At 48.7% G+C, this 26,161-nt stretch overlaps 6 protein-coding genes across 6 annotated transcripts; 4 read left to right on the forward strand and 2 right to left on the reverse strand.

Moving 5' to 3' along the window:
- Window positions 1–2,232: 2,232 nt before the first annotated feature.
- On the forward strand, window positions 2,233–3,774 carry FPRO_08234 (uncharacterized protein; the record flags this gene model as incomplete). The annotated part of the gene is made up of 4 exons (XM_031221879.1): window positions 2,233–2,455; window positions 2,511–3,431; window positions 3,480–3,515; window positions 3,584–3,774. The coding sequence occupies 4 exons, from the start codon at window positions 2,233–2,235 to the stop codon at window positions 3,772–3,774; spliced, it is 1,371 nt and encodes a 456-aa protein (XP_031087394.1).
- Window positions 3,775–4,044: 270 nt separating this feature from the next.
- On the reverse strand, window positions 4,045–4,635 carry FPRO_08235 (uncharacterized protein; the record flags this gene model as incomplete). The annotated part of the gene is made up of 1 exon (XM_031221880.1): window positions 4,045–4,635. One exon carries the CDS (start codon window positions 4,633–4,635, stop codon window positions 4,045–4,047), a length of 591 nt encoding a protein of 196 aa, XP_031087395.1.
- A 1,183-nt stretch (window positions 4,636–5,818) lies between these two features.
- Window positions 5,819–9,407, reverse strand: FPRO_08236 (uncharacterized protein; the record flags this gene model as incomplete). Its single annotated transcript, XM_031221882.1, has 2 exons — window positions 5,819–9,216; window positions 9,338–9,407. The coding sequence occupies 2 exons, from the start codon at window positions 9,405–9,407 to the stop codon at window positions 5,819–5,821; spliced, it is 3,468 nt and encodes a 1,155-aa protein (XP_031087396.1).
- Window positions 9,408–18,787: 9,380 nt separating this feature from the next.
- Window positions 18,788–19,008, forward strand: FPRO_08237 (uncharacterized protein; the record flags this gene model as incomplete). The annotated part of the gene is made up of 2 exons (XM_031221883.1): window positions 18,788–18,913; window positions 18,964–19,008. The coding sequence occupies 2 exons, from the start codon at window positions 18,788–18,790 to the stop codon at window positions 19,006–19,008; spliced, it is 171 nt and encodes a 56-aa protein (XP_031087397.1).
- An 899-nt stretch (window positions 19,009–19,907) lies between these two features.
- FPRO_08238 (related to the plant PR-1 class of pathogen related proteins) lies at window positions 19,908–20,516 on the forward strand (the record flags this gene model as incomplete). Its single annotated transcript, XM_031221884.1, has 1 exon — window positions 19,908–20,516. One exon carries the CDS (start codon window positions 19,908–19,910, stop codon window positions 20,514–20,516), a length of 609 nt encoding a protein of 202 aa, XP_031087398.1.
- A 2,422-nt stretch (window positions 20,517–22,938) lies between these two features.
- On the forward strand, window positions 22,939–23,760 carry FPRO_08239 (putative small nuclear ribonucleoprotein E; the record flags this gene model as incomplete). The annotated part of the gene is made up of 5 exons (XM_031221885.1): window positions 22,939–22,988; window positions 23,066–23,093; window positions 23,451–23,513; window positions 23,563–23,656; window positions 23,705–23,760. 5 exons carry the CDS (start codon window positions 22,939–22,941, stop codon window positions 23,758–23,760), a joined length of 291 nt encoding a protein of 96 aa, XP_031087399.1.
- Window positions 23,761–26,161: the final 2,401 nt, after the last annotated feature.

Consider the following 26,161-nt stretch of genomic DNA (forward strand, 5'->3'; position numbering starts at 1 on the left):
CTACCCACGAAGTAACAGCAATGACTTTTAGAGAGTGGTTATCAGTTAGTTAAGTGTTGCCCCAAGATAGATATAGATCAAGCGTTTATGGCATCAACTACGTATCTCAGATTTACTCTCCGTTAGCCAGACAAAGTGGTGACGAGGGGCTCAATGGCTGGCATGAGAATAAACAGAGCACCTAGAGAATGGCTGAAATAGTGCAAGATGGCATGTCTGGCGGCGTTTGAGGTACTTGATTGTCAGTATATCCATCCATCTGACTACCTAGGTGAAGTCGAAGTGATAAACCGGGCGCACGTATGGAAGCACGAACACGACTCTGGGGCTCGGAAGTTATGAAAACGTCTAGCTTTAGTTTGTCTTAGGGAGCTTAGGTACTTTGAGCCCTTTCCACGTATATATGCATATGTTTGTATGGATGAATGGAGTTCTCAATTCGCAGGCTCAAGCCACAGTTCCTTTGGTAGGTGACCGAGAAATCGTATCAAGTCAGCTACTACAGTTTCAACTCTCCCAAATATATACCTGGCGTCACCCTGTAGACTCAACCCATCACATATCTTCTGAACTGCATGATTAAGTCAGTATTGTTGGTCTTGAGTCAACAGTACTACCCACAAGATTCCAGGTCCTCGAGCAGATGCCTAAGCTGTGACAGAATTGTCGATCTAGTATAAGCTTGGTTACGAAACTTGCAGTCCAAGGATATCGTATATGTTGGGTGACGATTAGCTCCATAACTTATACCCCATCTATAAAAGTCTTGGCGGGCTTTTGAGATATCTTCTCGCGACGGCAAGGACTGCTTGACTTTGGCGGGTTGGTGTCTTATGCCACTGTCAACTGCATCAAAATGGGCGATACATTCGGAGAAGAGAGTATAGATATCGGGTGAATTCGTGTCCAGGGTCATTGTCACGGTAATTCATAATGCGCTGTGAGATTGATCAAGTCGTGCAAGAAAGGAGAGGATACTTTACCACTGAGATTTGGTCTATTTTAAAGGCATGGAGTGCACGTGAAGCGACATTTCTGTTTTCGATGTTGTTCTTGATCAGTGTCGAGTAAAGCAGGGCGAGAAAAGCTTTATCATGGTGTTACCATTTGTGTGACCCCGTCACTGAGGTTCGTGGTGATTATGGAGACTCGGTATAAGTTAATGGCCTAAAGCGAGGAGCCGTAAGAGGGGAGCAGAGGAAGAGGCGGGGCTACAATCCAAGGAATCGGATACACCTATTTGGGACAGAATACAGTTGGGTTGGCTGAGTGGTTCTTGACTCTTACTTTCATCTCAAGACGGGGCATCGTCACGGAGGTGATAAGGAAGAGCAACCGCAGTTGTAGAGAGGAAAGATTGAAGAGGACTGTTTCTTGTATTGATAGGTACTTGGTATTGTGAGAAGTTCGAAGCTCTTTGTAAGAATACATCGGTGTCTTGATCAAGCTGCTGGCTGTGCTAATGATGGTGTGTATCACAAACTCACCTCAGAATCCTTGATAGCTTACCGAGGGGAAGCAAGATATGGGGGTTTTTCTCGAAGAGAATTAACTAATGATGACTCACGTGTGAACAACTTATATATGAACAAAGCATTTGATAATATGATGATGAGTCTTTCTATGGGTTTAGGGCTGCTTATAGACTCATCATAGAAACGTTGAAGAGCAGCTCAAACCGAAGCCGCAACGCAACGCAACACAACACACAATGAATGATGAATGAATGGCCTTATTAGCAGCAACCTCATGCAAAAGTTGCCATATGGTTTCCCGCAGGAGACAAGACTCGGCGACTCCACAAGAGATCCGGTGCCGCAGCGCCACTGGCCAATGTTCTCACCGACAATGAGAGCGCCTTTCGCTTAAGCCATAAATCGCATGTAATATGAGATCTTATCAAGTGGCCCCCTCCCCTCCATCAGCCATCAGCCATCAGCCATCAGCCATCGGTAGCCAGTTCCGATCCGGTCGAGGAGGTCCGTAGGGCGTGGTTTCGACGCTAGAAACTGCCATGAGCGGAGTCTAGAATGCAGTCTATTTTCCTAATTCGTTGTTTGGTGTAAGTAAGTGACTGGGAGAAGAGGAAGAGAAAGAAAAAGAAAAAGAAGAAAGTGAAAAAGATTGATTAACGTGGCGGGACCACTTCCGTGTAATTCGTATATTTGACTAGCACCTTTTCACTTCTGTTGATAAGGCAAAAACCATTAAATTTTGTTCAGGATGAAAGTCATGGCTGATTCAACGCAGCAAGAGCAGAGTGTGCAACGCAATAGTTCTCAGGAAAACACCAACTGGGCGGCATTCGGTCTTGATCCCATCACAGCGACAGTGTCAAACATCAACCCAGACGCTGAAGCACAACCTGAAGCAGACTCGAGACAAGATGTAGAAAAGACAGTCAGTGCATGGATCTGCGTCCTTGGGTCCTTTCTAGCTCTGATACCTACATTTGGTAAGTCAATCACTCTTAGTAATAGTCGACTATTGACTGAATAACTATGGACCAGGCTTCATGAACTCGTTGGGCACAGTCCAAACATATCTCAGCATGAACCAGCTCCACGACTACAGCGAAGGCGAGGTTGGATGGATCAGCGGCCTATTTCTCTTCCTCTCACTCATTCTCAACGTCCAAGTTGGTCCAATGGTCGATGTCCACGGCCCCAACATCATCGGTCCTGTGGGAGCAGTTCTCTATGTGGCCATGTTTCTGCTCATGGCCGAGTGCCGCAACTACTGGCACTTCATGCTCTGCCTGGGAGTGTTCGGGAGTATCGGCGCCGCCATGACGATGGTTGTAGCCATCGCCATCGTAGGAAAACTGTTTGTCCGCAAGCGAGGTCTCGCGATGGGTATTACACTCGCGGGATCATCCATCGGCGCTGTCATATTCCCTATTATTCTACGGTCGACGTATCCCAATCTCGGCTGGCAATGGTCAATGCGAATCATGGCGTTCATATCAGCCGGTCTTCTCCTCCCTGCCATTCTCTGCTTCACCACCTTCAACAAGATCTACAAATCATCAACAAATGGCCAACCCAGCCCCAAGAGCTCGACACTCAACTTGACCGCCTTTCAGTCACCCGCATTCTGCTTTGTTACGGCGGGCATCTTTATGTTTGAGTTTGTCATCTTTAGCATCTCGGGTCTTCTGCCGTCCATTTCCACCCGGGTCGACTTCACTGCCGAGAATGGATATACACTTCTTTCTATTGTCGGGGCGGCGAGCACATTCGGCCGAGTCATTCCCGGAATTATCGGCGACAAGTATGGGCATTTCAATGTTCTACTTGCTACTTTGGTCTTCACCATCATCTTCATGGGCGCTCTGCTCGTTCCTTTTGGGACCAAGTCAGCTACTGCTCTCTACGCCTGGTCTGCTATCTGGGGATTTGGGTCCGGGTCTTTTCTCTCCATTACTCCAGGTAAGCATCTTGTGTTGTAGCTGATAAGAACACGCTAACAGTCAACAGTCTGTATGGGTAAAACATGCGAAGCCAAGGACTATGGTCGATATTATGGCAAGTCTACCCTCATATCGTCTGTCAACTTCAACTCTAGCTAACCGTTGCTCCAGGTATGATGAACTTTGTCACCGCCTTCGCACTGCTCATCGCTCTTCCGACAAGTGGTGCCATGCTCGAGAATATGGGCCCTCAAGCTCTGGCTGGTCTCTTCACTGGCATGACTGCCGTTGGAGGAGCTTGCTACTTTGCAGCCCGAGCTCTTCTCATTGGGAAGTGGCTGTCTCCCACGACTGTTATTTAATTTCTAAATACGGCTCGTTATTTGCAAATCTGAATTTGGCCAAGTTGGGTGCCGTTGGTCTCTTTTATGGTTATGGGAGTTTGGGTTACACATACTGAGGAGATTGGAGAATGTATCTGGTCTGGCGCTGGTTAAAAGAAAGGAAAATGGGTATCAAGGAGTTTCAACATTGTGCTGCGTTATTACTTTACTCTAATAATAATATGATTCATAATCACTGGACAACGCAAGAGCCTCTCAGCACATAAAGAGGAGCAATACATCACATCATCACACCCCCTTGTCGTCTCTCCTCATAGCAAATCCCTTCTCGATCAACCTCACCATCAATCCATTCGTCAGTGGTATCTCCCTGTCTCCCATCTTCTGCCCCTTAACCTCATCCTCCGTCGCCCAAACATAGCCCTGATGTTCCTTCGGATCCAGCTTGACCTCAGCTGTATCCTCAACATCAACCTCAAAGCTGAACTTGCAAAAGAACCTCTTCCCAGTTCTATTCGTAAAAACAGCTCCGGGTTTCCCGTTTGGCCCATCAGGAATAACACGTCGAATGTGTCGTAGTTTTAGCCCTGCCTCCTCCCAGAGCTCACGCGCACAGCCGTACAGAACAGTTTCGTCTTCATCATCACAAGCACCGCCTGGAATCTCCCATTTGTTAGGCATGCTATCGTCTGGTGCTCTTTGGAGAAGGAGAATGCGGTTGGAGGTGTCAAAGACGAGGGCTCCTGTTGCGAGCGAGTCCCATGTCTTATCGTGGGTTTTCAGCCACTCGCGGTGGTTGACGTTCCATACTGCGACGGACTCATCGAAAGTGAAGTTTGAGTCTGGAGGAGAGAGGTTCGTTTCTTGCTTTTCCGTCATTTTGTGTTGCTGTGTGTCAAGATGAAGATGAAGATGAAGATGAAGATGAAGATGAAGATGAAGATGAAGATGAAGATGAAGTGGAAGTGGAAGTGGAAGTGGACGTGGAAGTTGAAGAGATGAGAATAAGATAATGCTGCGACTGGACTGAGAAATGCCCCAGTATTGGATCTGCTTGTTGACGCTAATGCCTCACCTCACTCACTCACCCCATAATACAAGCTATCGCAATAATGTTTCGTGTCTGCCTAATATTCATCTATAGGCAGGCAATAATAAAAGTCAGGTGGCTCATTTCAATTCTCCAGTTCCCAAAGAGAATCTCTTACACAAATGTTTAAATGTATAACAACTATTTTCAAAGGCCAGGCCTCATCATCTCCTCTCATCTCATCATATCACATCACATGACTTACTTGCTCGCTCACTCACTCAAACCAAGACACAGAAAACCCAATCGTACACACTTCTTATTTTACTTTGACAACTCGAGGCCACAGAGCTAACTGGGTAAGGTACATGAGAGGTAGCCGTCCTAGGTACATGTACTTACATGTACGAGTCCTGCCATCAAAACAGTCGAGACACCCGCTTTTCCCATCATGTACATTTTATCGCTACTGCCTCCCTCCCCAGAGCTTCCAGCACATTCCGGGAACCTCGCTGTCGGGTGACATTCTCCTTGTTGAAGTTTGAATGCTCTTATGACACGTGTGCGAGCCAACGACGATCATTGCGTATCCTTTCAACCACCAATCGTTCTCGCGACTTCATATCCATCTGCGACCACGGCACTACCATGTGCAATTCGTGCCAATTCCTACCAATCCTTCACGATAAAGCAAGCAAAGCTTATAATACGCAAGCTTCCAATACCAATTGTGGCGATATTGGAGCTGCTGACAAGACAGCCACCAAACGCCCCTGACGCTAAAACTGACACATCATACGAATAACAAAGCCCAGAAACAAAATTTCGCAAGTAGAATCAAAGCATAGACTTTTGTGTATGATGCTCACATGAAGGATCTCATGGTGCCTAAAGCCATTGCTCGAGTTTGCTGTAAATCATAAACAAATATCGCTTCATGTTCTTCCCATGCATCTCAACGTGATTCGTTAATGCTGATACTCGGTTTGAAGGAAACGAAACTGCAAAGATGCTCTTTTCCTACATCTGTTCTTACACATGTGCGTTTTGCTGGGGCATGATGGACCTCTCAGCCCGTGTTCGCATGAAGTTTGCATGAGATTCCAGGCATCGAGCTTTGAGTCGTGTCACTGGCCACACTGCAGCCTTATCAAGCATCAATGCAGTGATTCGGAGTAGTTTGGCAGCGTAGCCGTTGTGCCCACCAAAGTCCAGGTTGGCCTCCTGGCCGTTCATGCCATTGACAAGCTCCATGTTCATCTTCATCTCTGCTGATGATAGCACTTCTTGTACTTTGCCCAGCAGCTTTACATCTTCTTCCTCCAGAAGCATGATGGCAGGAACCTCGGAGAGATTGACTTGATCCTGACCAAGAATCCCCAAGTAGCAGCCAACACGATCCTGCAGCGTCGCAATCCACTCTGCAAGAACCTGGGCGCAGTCGAATGCACACATGGCAGACTGAAGAGGAAGTTCCCTACTTGTGAAGTCGGCAAAGGTCACACCGAGCTTATCCGACATGGCCAGGGAGTCGGCGGCATAGAAAGCTGCCTTCCGAAGATGCTTTTCCCTGCGAGATGTTGTGTGACTCGACATACTAGAGGATGCTGGCCGAAGAGGAAGTTTAGTATTTGATAAGTCCATCGATGACGTCTGTGTCGCAGGCGTTTCCACGAACCCCGAGCCATTGATTGAGTTGTCCGAAGGTTCGGCGCTTCCAGACTCAGAATTAGAGATCGGTGATTGCTCAGCATGCTGAACGATCTCATTTCCGCGAGAAAGCTCCTCAGCCATCCCGTCCCAGTCTCTTTGCCAAAATCTCTCTTTTGAGCGTGAAAGGTTGACAAAAAGCCTAATATATGCCAAATCGAGCAGAGGTATCGCGTCAGCTGACAGAGGGCCTTGACCGAAAGGGTTGGGACGTTCTACACTGTGATGGGGGTTGCTCGCCCAGGCCGCTTGCCACGCCTTCAAGGCAGGCTCGATGTGCCGATGCATCTTTTCTGTCTCTTCATTTGTCCAGATTTTGTTGTGATGTCTTTGTCGTGTTTCCCAGATATAGTTGTGCAGTGCGTTAATAAGTATCAGAGATCCGAATGTGCTGGGTCGAAGAGGTGCACTCATCGGGTCGCTTCCATCGGTGTCAAACTGTCCACCAAAAGAAAATTGATGCTGTTTCTCATTGACATGAAGGAGGTCACCCAATGCATCGTGAAATGTCATCCGGTTGTGGTTTGCAGCCTCGGCTCCACCGCGTGAGTGAAAGACTGCACTCGTCTCAGCCGAGAAGAACTCTTCATCGCAAGGGAGATCCAGGTAGATTTCTGAATTCGTCAATGCGGGTGTGTGGTTGTAGGCGGAAACCAAGAGGCTGGAAAGTATAAACACAGCGTATAAAGTTCGCTTCCGCTCTTCTCCAGACTTCCACCGCAGCCACTCTGCTTGATCAGGCTCCAGATTCGTGTTCCAGTTTCGGTCATCACTCATCTGAACATCCTGGCCGTCAGAGGCGTTGGTGCGATTGGGTCGCAAGAGGTCAGCTGCTTGTGCAAGGCTGACCAAGGCGGCGCAATGCGTCGAAGCAATGTCACTGGCAGTCTTGTCGCCACAGTTATGGCCATATACAACATTTAGGAGCATGGCTTGCACAAGCCACGCGGGAGTGTGAGCGGCGCCGTCATTGCTATGGTCAGTTGGGGTACTTCGGCGAATATCTGCTTTTCGGACATCGGCTTTTCGACGTTCTTCAAGATAAAAAAAGATCATTTTCTTGGCCATTTCAAACAGCTCTCGGGATTGGGTAGTATCCATCTCGTAGAGCGCGCCGATAGCAGCCATGGACAATATCAGACAACCACTACCACCTACACCTGGACGACTATTGGCAGAGATGGGCATATCGAAGGACAAAGTAGGAAGATGAAGAAAAGGCAAATGGGGGTGGAAGTATGCTAGATAGGCACCGACATATCGCTGAAGGTCCTGAGTACTGGGTAGATTAGCTGCTTGGGACGAGGCGGCATTGCCGGCAGACTGGGAAAGTGGCGACTGAGGTGATCCTTGAGAAGTAAAAGAATGTTTACGACCCCCAAAGGGTAGGCACTGGGACAGGATGTTCACGATGGCATGCCGGGTAGCATCTGTAATGGTGGTCACTGGCGAAGCGCCGTGGTTACCCCCATTTAGAGAAGATGGCGTCTCCGGGCCGGCGTTGAAGCCAAGGGTCTGGTTAATGTTTTGGGTGCCGAGTCCCGTCACAACAGAGGGACTCAATGAGCTCAGCGAGGGTGGAGGCGTAGAGAAGTAAGGGTCATTCATCTTTTGAGTAGCTGGCTGAGGTGATAACGGTGCTCCGCTAAGGAGATCCGGAAAGACTGAGCCATTCATTTCCATCGCAAAAGGGTTCGGGGGCATCTGTGGAGGAGCCATCACAGATGTCGGCCACATGGTACTGGTCCCAGCCGGCGCGGGATGATTCGACCCATCCAACATAACATCGCTAATCCCACTCTGACTCGTCGTGCTGATTGCGGACGGGCTCGATCCATCATCAATCACATTTTCGTTCGCAAATGACATCTGTTGCTCAAAACCAGTCAACCAGTCAACGGAGTCGTCGAACTGGGGGTTCGTAGACATGTCGTTCATCGAGTGCCCAAAGGGCGAGTTTTCCATGTTCATCACCTGTGGTGAGTCGCTGTAATGGAGATTGTTTGGGTTTACTGTCGTGGCTGTCCCAAGGAGCATGGTGTCGAACTCGAACTCGTTGAAGGACATCGGGGCCGTCCTGAGAGGGTTAACATAGTCGAGGTTACTAAAGGCTCCTGTCTCCAGCTTAGGGATGCCAGGATGCATAGCTCGTTGACCCATAGCAGCGGACATGCCACCATAGAGAGTATCCATGGTGTGCATTGGAAAGCCAGCGAGGCTAGGGTGTCTACTATGACCATGAACACCCCCACGAGCCACAGATGCATTGGCAGAGGCAGAGGCAGTCGCCATATTGAGAGCAATTGTGTCGATATGGCTAAGGGTGTTGGCTCGGGGTCGCATGGTGTTTGAGGCATTTGAAGCCGGAGCGGCAGCGGCAGCTGCGTTGGCTCCAGCGACGCTGTTCTTTCGGGCACGACTCTGACCAGGAGCGACACCGGTTGTGGACTCACGACGATTACGAGGACGGGATGACGGGGTCGACGTCTGGTGCAGCTTTTGCTGGTGACGCAGCAGAAGGTCACGGCGGGCAAAGCATCTTGAGCACTCGGGACACTCAAAGGGTTTCTCCTTGGTGTGGGAGCGTTCGTGTCGCTTGAGATGTTCCAATCGGGCGAACGAACGCTGGCAAGTGGTGCATATGTGAGGACGTGGTTTGTCCGTCTTTGCAGGAGGAAAATTATTAGCAGGCGCTTTTGTGTTGACTGTGATAGTAGATGCTATGAGTGTTAGCATGTATAAATCGAAGCTTTGTATCCAAGGTCCTGTTGCGGTAACGGTGCGGGTCGAGTCGAGCTCAGAAATACGAGGGGCAATGCCGGCGAAGGCGGGATAGCTCACCAGTATCGTCAGTGGTGGAAGGCGCGGCGGTGCCTGCGGCGGCGGTGGTTGTCGGTGCGGGAGCGGTCATGGCGAGATTGGGACGCGGGACTCTAATGCCAGAGTCGTTTATCACCATGGCAGGTTTGATCGTTCAGATTCGAATTCGCGAGGGTCGAAGGACGAAGAATTTGGTTCTGTCGTGCTCGCAGAAGCAGAGGGTGTTTCTTCGCGGGGCACAAGGTTGGGCGAGAATTGAGTGCGATAGGATGAATGGCGGGGAGGTTTCGGTGGGCGGCGGGCGCGGTTCGTCACTCTTTGGTGGGGGGAGGGGAGATAAGTAAGGTAGGTAAATATAGAGAGAGGCAGAGAGGGAGATGTTTAGATTGAATGAAATGAGCGTTCTATAAACGATGAGGGCATATTCTTCTGTTTGTATAGGGAGAAGAAAAAATGAAGCAATTCTGATCGTCTTTTAGAACATACAGGCGAAGCAGCAACTGCTTGAGGAAAGTGAAAGAGAAAGAGAGTTGGAGGCACTGGCGGCAAGTGCAGTGGAAGAAGGAAGGTTGGCGCCGAAAAAGGGCCCAGGCAAGGATACCTGAACCTGACGACGCAGGAGCAGCCCAGAGCGGGAGCACGGTGCTAGTGACACTGTGCACGTCTTGTTGAAGCAGAATTGGCAAGGGACCTTGGACCTTTGGACCTTCCCTGTTCTTTTGCTCCTGGGGGTGTGGCTCCAGTTGCGTTGCGTTGCGTTTGCGTTGCCGTTATGGAGCACTAAGGTAGGCTAGACTAGGTTCCCTGGGGCGCATCAAGTTCCCGTAGTTCGCTCGGAGTAAAAAAGAAGAGAGACGAGACAGTGAGATTTGCAGATTGGATTGTATGAGTGAGAGAGATTTCGAGCAGTACAGAGCAAAAGCAAATGAGATAGCGATTACGGAAATCCGGTCCTAAATAAAGAGCTCTTCCAACCAGTTGTTTCTCGAGTGGACGTGTCATGAAAACCGAAGTCCACATTCCCGCATCTCAGCTGAGACTGTAAAGAAGCTCTTCTATCCACCTCATCATCTTCCTTTCAACTCAACCAATTGCTCAAATGTTAAAACTCGGATTCACGCCCGAAAGGCTGTCGCCAGTCGCCTCAACTGCGTCATGCTAAGACCTAGGTTCAGGCTGTAGCGACCATCATCCAATGTGTTTACTTGCGCCAGTTGAGGCTCATATATGCTCCAGTCGTGGATGGGTGGATACCTACGTGTGCGACGTTAGTCGTCCTTCTTTTACCCTTCGTGCGTCTGCTTCGTGATGGTGGGATGCTTTGACTTCGCACCTTCTACGCCGTATGCCTTGTTCGATAGGAAGCTTCCTCATTGACTTTATGACCGCCTTCTCAGACTCTATGCTCAAAACTCTGGTGACAAAAGGCACAGCAGCAACTCTATTCAGTGTAGATTTGTAACATCACGCGGCAAATGTGCTGTTAGTATGTACTTCCCGAGGCACGGCTAGATATGGAAGACAGGGCAAGCCGGTCAATTGACTGACTGGTCCGGCTTACAAGGGTTACCAGATATTCCAGGATCTATTGTAGAGTTTACCACCTCCAAATTCTACTTTTCAACCACTTTACTCCGTACTGTTAAGAACTTTCTATCTAGAAGTCATAACTCTTTCTGACGTAGAGCTCAGGAACCTTCACATTGCAAAGCATGAATAGATACCCGAGCTGCGCTGCCCAGCGCCTTGCTGCGGCAATTGGCACTCTGCACCAGTGTCCAAGGTACGTGCGTACGTACATCTGCAAACTACAATACAGCACAGTACAGACAACGAGGTACAGTAGGTGATGGCTGCGCCAGGGCTGAAAGTCCAACTGACCGAGTATGCACTGTGCATCCCCGGGCTGTAGGGACTGCATACGCATATTGGAGTTTGGAGTCGGGTGTACTCGAAATAGCGACTGGGGTGTGATGAATGACGATTATATTGCAGCATCCCGACTGCAGAACAACCAACGCCTGCATGTAACGTTCGGATTTAATTCATGCGCTGAATTGAAAGGGACTCGGAGGGAGGGGAGAAGAACGGAAAGGAAGGACCCTTGAACGTTCTCCCGGGCTGTTTTTGAGGTCCAAGATACGAGTGGCCACGGCTTTTTAGATCCATCGGTAGCTCGCTTTGACACTGGAGCCGTCTCTACTAGCGTCATTGGCACGGCCTAACTTTGGTTCGAAACCTCCAAAAAAGATAATTAATATTTATCAAGGACCGTTTCCGGTCGATGCTTGCTTGCTCGTCTGTTTGTTATCTCTACCTTACCAACCTCGCTCTCTCCATAGTAACTATTGTTCGTATCCTGGCGCTTAATCTTGCTGGAACATGACGATGAGCCAGGTCTAGAAACACCAGCGTAGGATTGGCCCAGCAGCTCCTAGTCGCCGTCTACTCTGCAGAGCTCCCAATTAGGGAATCTCATTGTGTCTACAAGCCACGCCCAGAAGCAGCAACACCATTCAGATATGGAGCTTCTGCTGGTGTTATTGTTATGTATTCATTTCGCCCGATATGATGATGGCGAGATAAATGACGTTCGACTAACCGCCTGTTCCACTTCTATGATGTTAAGCGCCTGCCGGTGTTGTGTTGTTGTTGAGATTCTCACTGATTTCGTGTTCGTCTGCGGCTTTTATTAACCCGGAACTCCAGTAGAGCAACTCACGTCTAGGGATGATGGCATGGCGTCTCTGAGAGGACGCCTTCCGTGACGCTTGTCAGAAATAGTCTGCTCTTACACGCGATGGAATGATCTCTCAGAGGCTGCTTCTGCTTATTCGACTCTTGGCTGCTTGGAGCCATAACGTGTTGGCGAGTAAGGAGATTATGACCCAATCCTGCAGCGTGTCTCTCTATTTGATACGATTTCTTGTTTTACGTTTTATAATTGTCTTCGGCAATAAGTCCGGAAGTGAATCACAACCTCCGCTAAGCTGATACGTTAGCAAGCATGAGCATCAAATTGGAAGTTATTCGGTCGTAATCAGTCGATCAATTGCCTCTATTCTCAAGCTCCCAGCTGATTGATTGCCCAAAGTCGTCGTACCGGGGCCTGGGCGGGCCCACCCCAATCAAATCGCCTGTGGCTCTAAGCGTCGATAGGGTCCTGGGTCTGTCTTCACTGTAGGGTCTGGGTATCTGCTACTGTGCGAAGGAGAATATCGCTCACGGCTCGGCCAACGACTACCCAGACGAGGGTGAGTGACTATGAGTGAGACTGACTTGACTTTAGATGATGCGTTCTCAGAACGAAATTGAACAACACAATAGAGTATCCGCATCTCGAGGTCATGTGTCTGCCACAAGAAAATGTGCCGTTGTCAGAGCCAATTGTAAGCACAACGTGCATTTCACGTACGTAGCTCGAGGTGAGGTGAGGTGTGTCTGCGGCCAAGCCCTAGACTCTCTCTGCCTATCAGACAGCAACAGCAAGACCCTCAATGATGATTGTCGCTTCTACGGAACTTTCTTTTTTTTTTTGCCCTGGTGGAAACCGAGTGTCATTTGGCATTTGACTGATCGGCCTGTTCAGCCTCATCAGCGTTCTTCATTCCGTCCAGAACATTTGCCACTCTGGCCCTAGAACTTCTAGAGAATTGCCTTGTCTTGTCGTGTCCTGTGCGACTGGTGGTTTGGTCGTACAGAGGAGCAGTTACCACCGAGAAGGCGTTGTCGTGATCCACGAGCCCACTGTCTAGCCTGTTTCAAAAAGACCATGACCGCAATGCAATTCTCCCATCACAGCAGAGCGTCCCTTACATTGGACAATCCAATTATTAGTAATACCTCGAGTTGTTCGAGACCTGATAAAGGCAGTCAGAGTCAGAATCAACCATCAAAAGGGCCGTGCGCAGACCCTTGACCCTTACTGTCTCTGGTAGATACCTCGTTAGGGCATGGGGCCGCACGTTGTTGTGTCACACATGCAGTCCAAGGGCCGTGGATAAGGTATTTTTTTCAGTGTTGGCTATTACCAGCAAATCATCGAGAGGGATGCCACACTCAACTGTTGACCTGCCTGGCCCTGAGTGAGTTGAGTTGTTCTCTCCCACAAACTGCCGGGGATGGTCTCATCCGATGAGACGTCAAGAAAATGGACCAGACCAGACTAGAACGAGATGCCTCGATGCTTGCTACGCCCCGATCCACCTGCACGCAAGCCAAAGGGACCAGGTCTTGGTTCTGCATCAGACAAGCTCCAGCGAATCCAGTCACTGCGTTCGTCCAGGGGTTTTGCTGTACTGTAGCTAGGGTCACTGCCAACCTTCCACCCAGCGCGGCTTGCGAGCTAGGGGAGGAAAGAAAACACAGGTCCTCGATCCTAGATGATAAAAAGACTTAGGAAATATAGCCTAAGCTTAGGATGACTTTTGCCAAGTTTATTTTGACACCCCACAGCAAGGTTCGCTGTTTTCTTGCCCCCCCGAGGGCGAGATCCATCCTATCCTGGGGGTGATGAGGCTACCTTACCAGACTCGACCATACGTATGTGTATGTATGTATGTACCGTATCTGTGCTACGTACTGCCTGTTCTACTGCTGAAGCGAGTAGCGGGTACAGTGATAGGTAGACTGGCACTGCCGTCGACGGACCCTCGAGCGGTGCCAGACTATCCGAATCTTGTCTCGCAGCCCGAAACGGCGAATAATTCTCGCTCACCGCCAGATTGGATTGACAGCTTGAGTTCGGTGAAATGATGAGCGTTCGTCCATCCATCAAACGCCCGCCGCGGCAGAGAGACAAGCCATGCCCTGAGACGGGCTGCTAGCATCCATCGTTAGACGGGCTCTGGGTCTTGTTCTGGCGCAGAGCACGAATGGGGTTTCAAATGCAGAGAGCCCTTGATCCCTGTCCAACACACCACGAGCCATGTCGCTACTGCAGTCACAGGACCATCTTGCCACGCCGAACACAAGGAATGTGTGGCCTCCCATGCTCAACGGTATCGTTACCACACGGCTCTCAAGTCGCGCCAGATTCCAATGCTTCGCTCCAATTGATCAGCTAGTTCACCGAGGATCCAGGAACACGACCATTTTGGACGCCTGCGAGTTTCTCTGCATTAGCCACGGACGTCGGGCACATATATGTCCGCGATGATCTTCTAGATAAGCACCAGCATCGCTGACCAGACACCTTCTCTCTATTTGTGTACAGTACATGAGCACAGTAGCAAAATGGAACATTTCAAGTCATGCAGTTCATAAATTCTCAGCCTCTTAATTCAACCAAGACTTGGTGGATATGATTGATGCAAGCATGTCTCTAAAACATCCAATTCCTTCTCTTTACATGCTGGCTGGTTCAGATTAGCACTTCGCTATCACGGGTTATCAGCTTGGCGGGTTGCGCCATAAGCACTTGAGGTGTCAACGGCTAGCGGTTAGGTTGACTCTGAGGCTCTTCACATTGAGTGAGATGTGATTCTCAGATGAAACGTCATGTCATCCACGCACTCCCAGAGCTTCTCCAACTCGCTATCTCTACTCCATAGCCTGGTCTGCTTTGACTTGGTCTTTGCTCTGGGCACAGGCTCCCAGAGTGATCCTTGCCCCTGACCCAAGTCTACCCGCTGCACAGCCCCCCGAGATGTGCCAAGCATCACGGTGGGACTTGAGTGATCCTAAATCCCCAGGCTGCACGAATGCAGAATGCAGAATGCAGAATGCAGAATCCAGCATCAGATATGTGGTGCTGGTGCCTTGGACTCGAGTCCACTGCTGAGTCTCCGTCCAAGGTCCCACATCTGCTGCTACAGAGCCTTTATTGACGATGCCACTGCTCTTCTTTAACGTCTCGAGGGTTTCTTCCCGTCGACGCGGCGTGCTAACTAGCTAGCATCTTGAAGTGGAATCGGGCTAATCGGAAGAAATGTCAATGCATTACAGATGCAGATATGGTCCACTATCGAGGCAAGAACGTACAGTAACTACTTGGCAAATGAGGGCTGGATGCTCCAAATTGTAACCCTCTGTGGCACGGGAACCAACACGTTAAGAGCTATCGAGGATCTGGTAGCAGCAAGGCAGCATTGAACCAGCGAGGAATGATACCCCATTGCTGGTCTTGGAGTATTTGTCCCAAAAGCTCAGTCTCTCCAAAGGGTCTCCAATCCATGATGGTCGGGGACTCTTTCTTGATTGAAACAGGATTTAGAATCTGAATCAGCCCTAACGAATGGGAGAAGGGACTGGGCACGCAGTGGTTCCCTTTCTCTTGTCGTCACCATACAGCATAAACGAGCCAGACACAAACAGACAAGGCCATACAGGACAGGCCTTGATCGAGGAATCCTACAACCCCAGAATCCCAACTCCAGAAAGAGGCATATCTCCATTCGATCCAAGGGTTAGGAGGTCAGGTGCAGCCGTGGCCCACAGCTAGAGGCTCCTGCAACCCATTCGGGATTGGGATTGGGTGTTTGTCATTTCGAGGTCTCGAGTCCAAATGAGCGATGTCGGTGTTTTAAGGTACTAGACTGGGCCAGATTAAATCACCATGACGCTACTTCAAAGGGCCAAAAGCCAGGGAATGCCGCTATTGTGACGACTGAGCCGTGTTCTGACGCTTTGTGTCGAGATTGATATCATCTCTCTGCGAGACAAGAGACACTTTCATCATCTTGCTTCAGAGATCGAATCGAAAATTTGACAACGAAAAAGGTCTGCCACACCACGCGCTTATGCGTGTGAGACCAGCTTCTGGGATTGACCAACGAAGCCGCAGGCTACCCAATATTAGGCACATTGACCAATTCTTCCACGTTTTTAACCTCCCTTCAGCGCCCTGAGTCTTGGTCTAGCTCCAACCCCTGCACGCCACTTTGTTCAACTTTTTCCGTACTCGCCAGTCGGACAATTGAGCCATTAGAACCAAGACATCACCTATTGGGCCAAGTCATCTGAGATTTCAGCTCTGCAATTTCGCACAGTACTCGCTGCTGGTCTCTTCCCCATTCACCGTGCTCTCTAGCTACCCCAAATTCTGTTTAGCGGAGCCAAGCCCGGATCCCCCCCAGGCTCTCTCCGTTGATGGATACTGCACATATTGGATGGTTGGACAGATGGATCATGGAGAAGGGGGAGAATCTGGGGCCGGCCCCCGTACGTTGCGTTAGTTGGCAGGGTCCCTTGTAGTCCACGGCGCACACACCATCTTCCAGCGTCCCATCCCTGACTTCCCCAGATTTTGCTGTTTGCGGCGGCGTCAGGCATGACAAGAGCTGGAAATGAAATGAAATGAGATGAGATGAAGAACCCGAGATCAAATGGCTGATCTTGCAATAAAGTGAAGCTAACAAGCAGCACCTCCCTCGGCGCTCGTCAACGCCCGCCTTGACGCGTCCTCGGATGCTACGGTTCTCTCAAGGCTGTCCCGTCCTTTGCCTGTCCCTGGAAGAACGACTAAGATTCGAGGCCACGAACCATACATAAGCTCTAGAGGTTACGCATGCAACCTCTTCATTGGCGACTAGACCTGAAGTCTCGGTGCTGCGAGGGTCCCGGTCGGATCACCAAGTAATTGGAGTGCGTGCTACTGTACGTTGGCTCTCGTGCAAGTTAGCAGCCATTAATCAGAGCTGACGGATAGTCCCATTTGATTGTTATTGCCGTAATTGAGGCTCAGGAGGTCCCCAGAGCCACACTGAGCTAGCCTCGTAGCTAATCGAAAAGCAGAACAACTTGCGTTGTAAGAAGGCGCCTTGTTGGCGATCTGAGGATACCGGTGGATACCGATCGCCCCGTACTTGTCCGAAGAATACCGTAGGCGAAGCTGTGATGTTAACATTCTAGAGATCCAGAAGCTGACTTTGATTCTTCCTTGTGGCGAGGAATACTTCGAACTGGTTTAGTGAAGTTCACAGACAGTGTCTACGCTAAACACTCAGACTAACGAATGCCATGGGGTCGGTAAGCTAAAAGAACATTTCAATGGTAATAATGCCTGTTGAAGAGCAGCGAGCCAACGAGTCGCAAAGATTGTCGGATTGGATCGAGCGAGGCATAGTCTGATTCAGTTTAGCTGCATTATGGGAGTCCTCTCAAGTCAGGGAATCGAAAGCACCCATTCAAGAACTTGTTTGGTGTTGTACATCCGTCCGTACAAGGACCTCGGGAAGACGCAGGGGCTGGCACACACATGAGATATTCTGAGTTTGCCCACGAACGGCGGGCCTGTGGCGTTTTTCTGACCAGGAAGTTGGATGGTGATCCAATTCAAGTCCCTGTGAGTTATTTTTACCAGTACAGACTTGATGACCCTGCAATTCAAGGGGAATCTTGACCTTTGCGCCGCGGCAGATAGCTATCTGTGAGAGAAGTCAAAGATCACTTTTGGATCTATCACGAATAGTTTAACCATAGTACGGCTCGTTTGTTAGCTCAGCACAGACAAACCAGCCAAGTCTGGGGTTAGGCCCGCCAGCGGAAAGGTTCCGTCCGTAGTGGTTAGAATCGGCGGTTGGAGGGTATCGTGGCCGAAGAGCATCTCAGCCATGTGGCCAAAGATGTAATCCAATGATACCTCAGCATCTGGAATTGCATGGTTAATCTTCGGCCCGGAAGACAATCCTGCAGCAAGAATCTTATCACATTCGACAATGCAACATACATACATAATGTTATGTTTCATCTGCCTACGTACTGTACGTAATGTTACAGCCAGCAAGCAGTCAACTAACTAGGCTTGCGCCCCGGTATATCCCAGGGAGCGGCTATGCATTCCTCTCTCGTTGAACTGGTCCCACTGCTTGTTCTGCAGGTCATCATCATATCAACTGATTGTTGGCTGTTTGTTCAGTTCAGTGGCGATGGTGGCGCTCACGAAGTTGGCGAACTAGAACAACAAGAAAGGCAGTAAAAAAAACTTGGTTTTCCAAGAGTGCGAATGCCCAAACTCGGACAAAGTCCTTTGGCTCATAGAGATCTACAGCCTACGTCGAGATGATCAGCAGGGTCCTGAACAACTCTGGGCGAATCACGTCTTGTTTGATACCTTTTTTCCCTACTGTTTTCTTTGGGGGTGGATATCGCTATGTCTTTTTGGGTGGTATAGTGGCATGACAGTCGAACAAACAATCACATTAGCGGTTTAGAGGAACCATCTCACAATTGCCACAGCATCGGTCGGAGCTTTTTTGCCTTTTGCCTATGTTGCTATATTCTTGTTATGGTTGCTTAATAATTTCTGTTAACGACGATCTGCGATGCGACTTGACGTACGAGACGATGGTTGGGGTTACAATGAACTGGTTGTCTACGTACGGCAAGAAGACCGGCACTTGTGTCTATTTGCCTCTTGAGAGAAGGCGTTTATGCTTAGACTGAATTTCATGTTTCAACGAACTATTCTCGGCCATTCATGAACTCGTTTGTGGTTACACAGGGACTCGTTGTAGAATTAATCGCTCAACCATGACCGGTCATCGGCCATACACGTTTGAGAACCGGACTGATTCTTGCTACCGTTTCGATAGCCCACTTTCACGGTGGGATCTAGAACTCGGCTGCGATGAGAAGGGGCCACTAGAATCCGCACGAGTGCGTTATTAGTCGACGAGTACGCGCAGGAGTGGGACTGAACTGAAAAGGACAGACCAGGCAACAGAATTAGAATGTCGACTCGGCTACGGTAAGGTATAATGCGCATGCCATGCGATACGATACGATATGATACTGTAGTACTGTACGGTACGGTCGGTATGGTACGGTAGATTCAGCCGAACCTCTCTCGGACTAATCGTCCGGTGAGTCACACTCTCTTTTGCCTATGCCTATTATCGGATGGGAACCTGTCATGGCTTGGATCGGTTGCTGTGATGCTTTGAACCTCCATGGAATCGGCTATGCACGTCAACGACCGCCGATTTTGAGTAGTAATAGCGTGGGGGTTCAAGTAAGCACTGTGATCAATTGACGAGAGATAAACATGACAGCAAATGTTGACCTGAACAGGTCAGTCAATCACTAATTGTTTGATTAAGCGCCAATTGCCGTCCTTCTCAAGCTGATGGTGGGGGATCGAGAAACGGACACCCCTCCAGTTCGAGACCGTCTCAAGTCAATCGAGGTCTTGCATAGCCTACGGATGCTAAAGACTGACGGTTGAACCTCCACTAAAAGTTTCACATCGTCTATACACATCTCTAAATACAGCTGCTGAATAGCTTCAGTTTATATCTCATCTCACATATGGCCAGCATTTGCCCAGCCTTGTCCCCCGTCATCAATCAAGATCACCTAGGGTTAGCTGAGCCATGTGCTGTACGCTATTGGCGGTAAAAAGGCATACGTCATAGGCCTGTTCCAAGGCCAAGATGATGGTAAATCAGGCTGAGAGGACAAAGAATAGAGTTAAATTTTCAATCATCCTTTTGTTTCTTTGTGATCAGACTTTTCTGGGACAATACTTGTGATTCGTATCGTTTGCCTTTTTTGCCTCGTGTCTAAATAGCTTCAAGGAGGCGGGCTACTTGTTCTTGTGACACCACTTACACGACCCATACCGTACCACCAGCTCACGTCTCACACAATCATGAAGAACCTCTTATTTCCCCTTACCGCCCTCCTCGTCGGCCCAAGTCTCGCTGCAGATGTCACAATCACAGCTCCAGTATCCATCCCCTCCAATGAGCCTGAATACAAGGAAGGCAAATCCTTCACATCAGCCGTCCTCAACAGCACCAACTTCTATCGCCAAGAACACAACGCAACAGCACTAAAATGGAACAAAACACTCGAGGAGTTCGCAACAGACTACCTCGATGACAATGATGACTGCGACTTTGAGCATTCTGGTGGACCCTATGGTGAGAACCTGGCTATAGGTTATCCCAATGTGACCGCAAGCATCGAAGCTTGGGGTGATGAGCGAGATGAGTACAATTTCGACAAGGCCAAGTTTAGCAAGAAGACGGGACACTTCACGCAGCTTGTGTGGAAGGACACTACGACTGTTGGATGCGGAAGAAAGCTTTGCGGCGAACGAGGCTGGTTTCTCGTTTGTGAGTACTGGCCCAGAGGTAATGTCGAGGGCCAGTTCAAGGAGGAGGTTTCAAAGGAGGAGGGCGGTGCATTTAGTACAAAACCTGGTCTTGGGCTCGCTCTGGCTTTATTTATTGGGTATATGCTTGTTTTTGTATAGACATGCCATGTTGAATTTCCAGCGTTAAGTAAGCGTACGAGATATCTGATAAATGACGGGACTCATGCTGGGCATGAGCTATGTTGACAACTTTGCGACAATCCTCATTATCTCATTACAGAGTGACATAGTTTCTGATCTTATATATACCATCTCGTGCTATACACTTTTGGCTGGCTAGTAGTGTCTCGATCTATTCATGGTGTTCTTTCCGTCATCATCCATGATGAAACTGTGACTTGATGGTGTACCAAAATTTATCAAAATGCTTTGTTTCGCTACGAGAGATTTATATTTGCTTGATATCGTGTTCACAGGTTCGAGGACCCATTTTGTAACCCTGAAAGAAGCCCCACGATATGACCACGTTGCCTCGAGCAGGCGGCTTATTTACCATAGGTGAACAATGGATAGTCATGCTGAGATACTTCATTACGGACTTGCCTGCCTGTGGATTACATTTGTCGATACTGATCTCTTACTGATCCTTATATTTATCAAGATGATTTGTGAAACAAGGTACTACTCGCGTTCTCGAACGACGATGGGGCAGATCGTTGTAGGCAAGGGCATCACAGCATTCTCATCGCATCTCTTAGTTCTTCTTTTATGATACCTCGAGGTTTGGTTCTTGGCGATCTGCCTTACAGTTTCTGGTAGCCATCATATCTGTTGTGAATGGTCTCAACTTCAACTTTGACGGTAATCACATTCTCACAAGGCCTGACTTATCTGCTCCACCTCTTGCTCAAAACCTCGGATTCGAATCCATCAAATGTGTATCACAGAGCTTTATTAATACCAGCGCTTTTGTAACCACACGCTGTCATGCCCAATTATGTCCTCTCTCTATTGTTCGACTAGCCCTCAGAATCCCCCCTTCCAAGTATGAAAGGTGGTCAACTATACAGATAGCTTTCTAGGAATTGGGGGTTCAATATGACTGCCCGAACTTTTCGCCGGCAATCCTTTCTGGAGACACTTTTCTGTACACGACCAAAGCCTAGAACCTCCCGTGGCCATACAAACTTTATGCATGGAGCCATAATATATGCCCCATGGCAGGAGATAGAGGGAAGTATAGGGGCGGCCCACGCAAGCTATGCTTGGGTCGAGACATCGTACGGCGCCCTTGCTAACATTTCCTGGCACGTGCTGAACAGTGCTGGCAGGCGCCGTTCGGCTTTGATGAGTCGCAAAGGTTTCTGACGTTCGTCTTGGTTGTGCTTGATAAATCTTTGCCAAGATGCTGGGACACAGAGGGTGATGATTTCAGCGTGTAGTTCGCGTGGGAGTCGAAAGAAGAGAGATTGACTCTGTTGATCTCTGAGCTTTGCAAAGTGGAAGTTCATGTTTGAATAGTAGATAGTGAGTTGCGAAACGATGTAGCGGATTTGAAAGAATGGCCGAGATGATGATGAGAATTCTGGTATCGAATGTGTTGTTGTTTTGTAGGTTGAGGTCGAGGCCAGCAGAGACCGGATACTGGGTCGTCAACGCTACCAGTAAGGTATCGCTCTTTCTCCCCTCCTACTCAATTCGCATGCATTTCATTGCGATATTCAACTGGCTTTAGAGGGACACCGTATATTTTAGCAGGTAGTATAGACCAGAATCGTCCGTCATTGCCCAACCGACCTAAGTGACTGACTTCTTTCTGCAACGGGCTTGCCTCTCCTGCTCCATCCAAATATGGAAGTATCTGTATTAAGGGTTAAATAAGGTACCTGGGTAAGGGAGCAGCTGGCAACCATCTCATCTTTCAAGTGGCCATACGGGAGATGGCAAGATTGTTTCAGTTGTTTCTTGTGAAATGATACTTCGGTGGCTTAGTCTTTAAGGTACTAGATATTTAAGATATAACTCTCTGTATACGTTGTGATCTAATTGCGAGTTCTTTTGACTAGCACAGGTGATAATCATATACAGAATTGAATACACTAATACCAAAGAGCAATGTCAGTTTTATGAATTGGTAGGTCCCCAGTATCCTCTTGAAGTCTATTTCTTCTCCCTCAGTCATTGTGACGTGTGTTTGTAATGAAAGAGGCAATACAAAATAAAATTTGAGTAGAGAACCAATCCCTGTTTAATCTAAACAGAACACATACTAGAAATATTGATTTGGGCATCAACACAAGGACAAAAGTAATCTGCAGGATATAGTCAAATGATCCGGCCAGAAAGCCAGTCTCCCTGTATGTTGACCTACCTACCCGGGAGTTTCTTGATATCGCGGATAAACATTACCCCACCTCCGCCGAGATTTTGGGTTGGTGTTTAGAGCTTCCACTTCGATCTTGCGACGGCAGACTCGCGGTGATCAAACAATCGAACCTCTCTACCCCCCATTCCAACCTCGATCCTCGGCGCAAGAGCACCCTCAACCAGTTTCTCGATACTTTGCGCTACCCCTCACAAAATGACTGGTCGTGGTGGTGGCGGTGGTCGCCGTCTTATGCTGCCTCCCATGTAAGACTTGAGCTCCCCTCTGCGACGCGATCGCATGGTTTCTGGATATTTGAGGCATTGTTCTAATCGTTCTATAGCAAGTATATCTTCGAGCTTCTCCGAGAAGTAAGTCTTGTCTCTACGCGCGCTACCGATCGCTTTTACGCTTGACCGCTGGGTGGACCTCGAAAACACAAATTGCACCGATTCTGCGCCCGACGATTTCGATATCGCAAAAGTTGAACACCTTAATGGCCTTTATGTGGTGGTTGTTGCTCTATTGTTTCTTGGGACAGCTGTGGTTGAATCGGGGCTGCCTTGTCGGACACCACTGTCCCGAACCCTCGTGAACAGACTGGAGACAACAATAGCACCCCATTTCCCCGCCAGGAACCGAGGGTCATGATAATTTTGTGTTTCGGGGTCCGCGACGGCGAGCTGAAAGAACTCGGAAATATCTTTGGACTTTGCTAACAATCGCAGCACGCCACAGTCAGCATCTGGCTGTACGAGCAGCTCTCTATCCGTATTGAGGGCAAGATCAGAGTCAGTACATGTCGAACTGTGTTGAAGAATGACTACTGACTATCGACAGGGATTTGACGAGTTCATGAATCTAGTCATTGATGAAGCCGTGGAGGTCAAGCAGGTCACTAAGACTAACGAGAAGGAGACCAGGAGACCTCTTGGTACGTCCCTTGAATCTGCCAGTTTTGAAGCCAACTAACAGCTCCCAGGTCAAATCATGTTGAAGGGAGACAACGTCTCATTAATCCAAAACGTCTCGAAATGAACAGCCTTGTAATGGAACCTGGGCTTGGAGTCGGTGGAAACAAGAACGAATACCCAAACCCGCCTGGCCGAATTGATAGCCAACGAGGCACTTTCTAGTCTTGGCGCTCAGTATCTCTTGAGTATGCCACTGCAAATGGGTTGAATGGCGCGGAGAAAGAAGACTTGGCCTGACCATAGAATTGTTTGTCTTGCAAAAAGGACACTTGTGGACCAATAAACATTATACGCGTTTCATCTTTCCGTCGTGGTAAACACGGTGCTTTGTAAGGTACTCACACCTCTTGAACGGTGGGTGTCAAGGACATCTTGGATTCCTGGATGGTGCGGTTATGGATATCATCTGGTGAACGATGCTAACTGCACATGCGTTGACTCCACCTTATTAATGGCACTTCTTATTCTTCTTAGGTAGATATGGAAGCCTGACGGACTTGGCGACGACACAGGATTGATATGTCTACATTCAAAAAGATCTTACAGTGCTCCAGCTTGGATCTATGCGAGCTGATGAGACGACACCATTTGACAAAATTACGCTACTCCGAGCTGTTGTTTCTATCAGATCCTGATGAATTTCTCGCAGTCTCATCGGTCTTATAGGGACTCTTAACTCATATATGCGTTGATTATTGCAACGTCGTAACAACTGCGAAAGGCAGCTGCTCATCCATGTAGCTCTCGTAACGCCTCAAACGTGATGTATGTTTCCATCACCAGCCCTGTCACATTACAATCCCCGACTGGCAATTTCCAAACTCGTCCTTCCCTTGCCCCCCACGGTACGAAGAAGGTGTTGGTCGTAGCCTCTCTTCTTTGACACTCTCACCTCATGCATACATGGGTCAGTCATCACACTGTTGGTTCCGAATGAGGATGATGGTGTTAGAGAATCATGCAACAGTCCTACGGTATCAGCCGTCATCCTTGTTTGGAGAGGGGTAATATGCGCAGCTTCAGCTTCCCCGCCATTGTCGCATGATTCGAAACCAATAGGATGTCGGCTTTCGTGTAAGTGTCAGTTGCGGCTGCATGACAGTTTCGTAAAGTGTGACCAACTGCAAAGGGCGAGGCTTGGGAGCTGGCACACTACATGTCAAAGGTTGTGGCCTCGGACCCAAATGGAAGGATTCTGGGCGTTTTCAGTTGATTGATGCTCAATCGTACTCTGCCTTGCGTAAACTGGGCCGCCTTTGTTTCATTAAATTATACCTAGAACAATAGATTCACCGAGCATGTAGTTAATTGTGGTCTCCGCTTCCTATCAAGACCTAGGTACTGCCTAGCAATGTACCTTTCAAGCCAACCCAGTGCAGCGTCTCACTAATGAATGTTGCCAAAGCTACACTGGTGAGGTAATGACTCGGTGCAAAACACACCGCACACCGATCAAGAAAGATGGCAACGCTCTTTATTGGACCAGCCATTCAGTTACATTGAACTCAAACTTTGGCAAAGGATGGTAGTCTAGAAGAAGCCGAAGCTCCTCGTCATGATCAGATGAGGCTTGCCTAGACCAGATTCTATGCCTCAGGAGGCGCCCTTCCCCTCATATCGACTACCAGATCTTGGCCAGGGGAGTCTGGACCATAGATATCGGGTTCCTGTGTAACGGCCTCTCGGGGTTCGCGACAAAGCGACCTTTATTACCGCGTGATGCCATGTGCATTTGAGATTAAAATACTTCTCAAAAATCAAGTGAAATTTCATTGAGCCCCTTTGATTCGGGCACTACATATTGCTAGAGGCATGGAAGAGCTTGTTGAAGATGATTGACGTCTGTGGAATTCCTTAACAATATGCACCCCGGATTTTCTTCCCCGCATCTTCAGTGGGGAGTGGATCCCAACTTGGAAAGCCTCATTCTTAAAGCAATATTGGATAGATGTTGGGTTGTGCGGCACATGGTTATTCATGAATTATTCTAGAACCAAAATAAAGCACCATCAGGCAGTCTTGGTATCGTTTTTAAAATGTGCAGTTGTTGCCGTGAGTCAACCTGGCACCCGTAACTCAGCACGGTTGGGTTGGGTTATAAAATCGAGTTTAGATAATGAAAGCGCGGTGAACTGGGAAACCGACTGCCTGGAAAATACAGTGTCTTCGAGGCTGATGTTCTATCTATACATAACTTCGCTAATGTAGTCGCGTCGATTGAGTGTATGCTAGTCTCATGATCGTCTAAACTTGGCTGGAGTTGGGCTAACCCTAGGCTTGCAATCGTTCGAACATTTACGCAAGCATCTAATTTGGCATTACTTGATTAAGCTTGCCACAGACTGTGATGGGATATCGCCAGTATTATGCATGCATAGGTCTGTGAAGGGCATGCTGCAAGATTGATAGTGCTCTCTGCTCGTGGCCACATGTACGAAGTGAAGCTGGCTTGCCATACCCCTGTT

Source organism: Fusarium proliferatum (genome assembly GCF_900067095.1).
Source record: "Fusarium proliferatum ET1 genome assembly, contig: FPRO_scaffold011, whole genome shotgun sequence".
In the NCBI taxonomy this organism is placed as follows: Eukaryota; Fungi; Ascomycota; class Sordariomycetes; order Hypocreales; family Nectriaceae; genus Fusarium; species Fusarium proliferatum.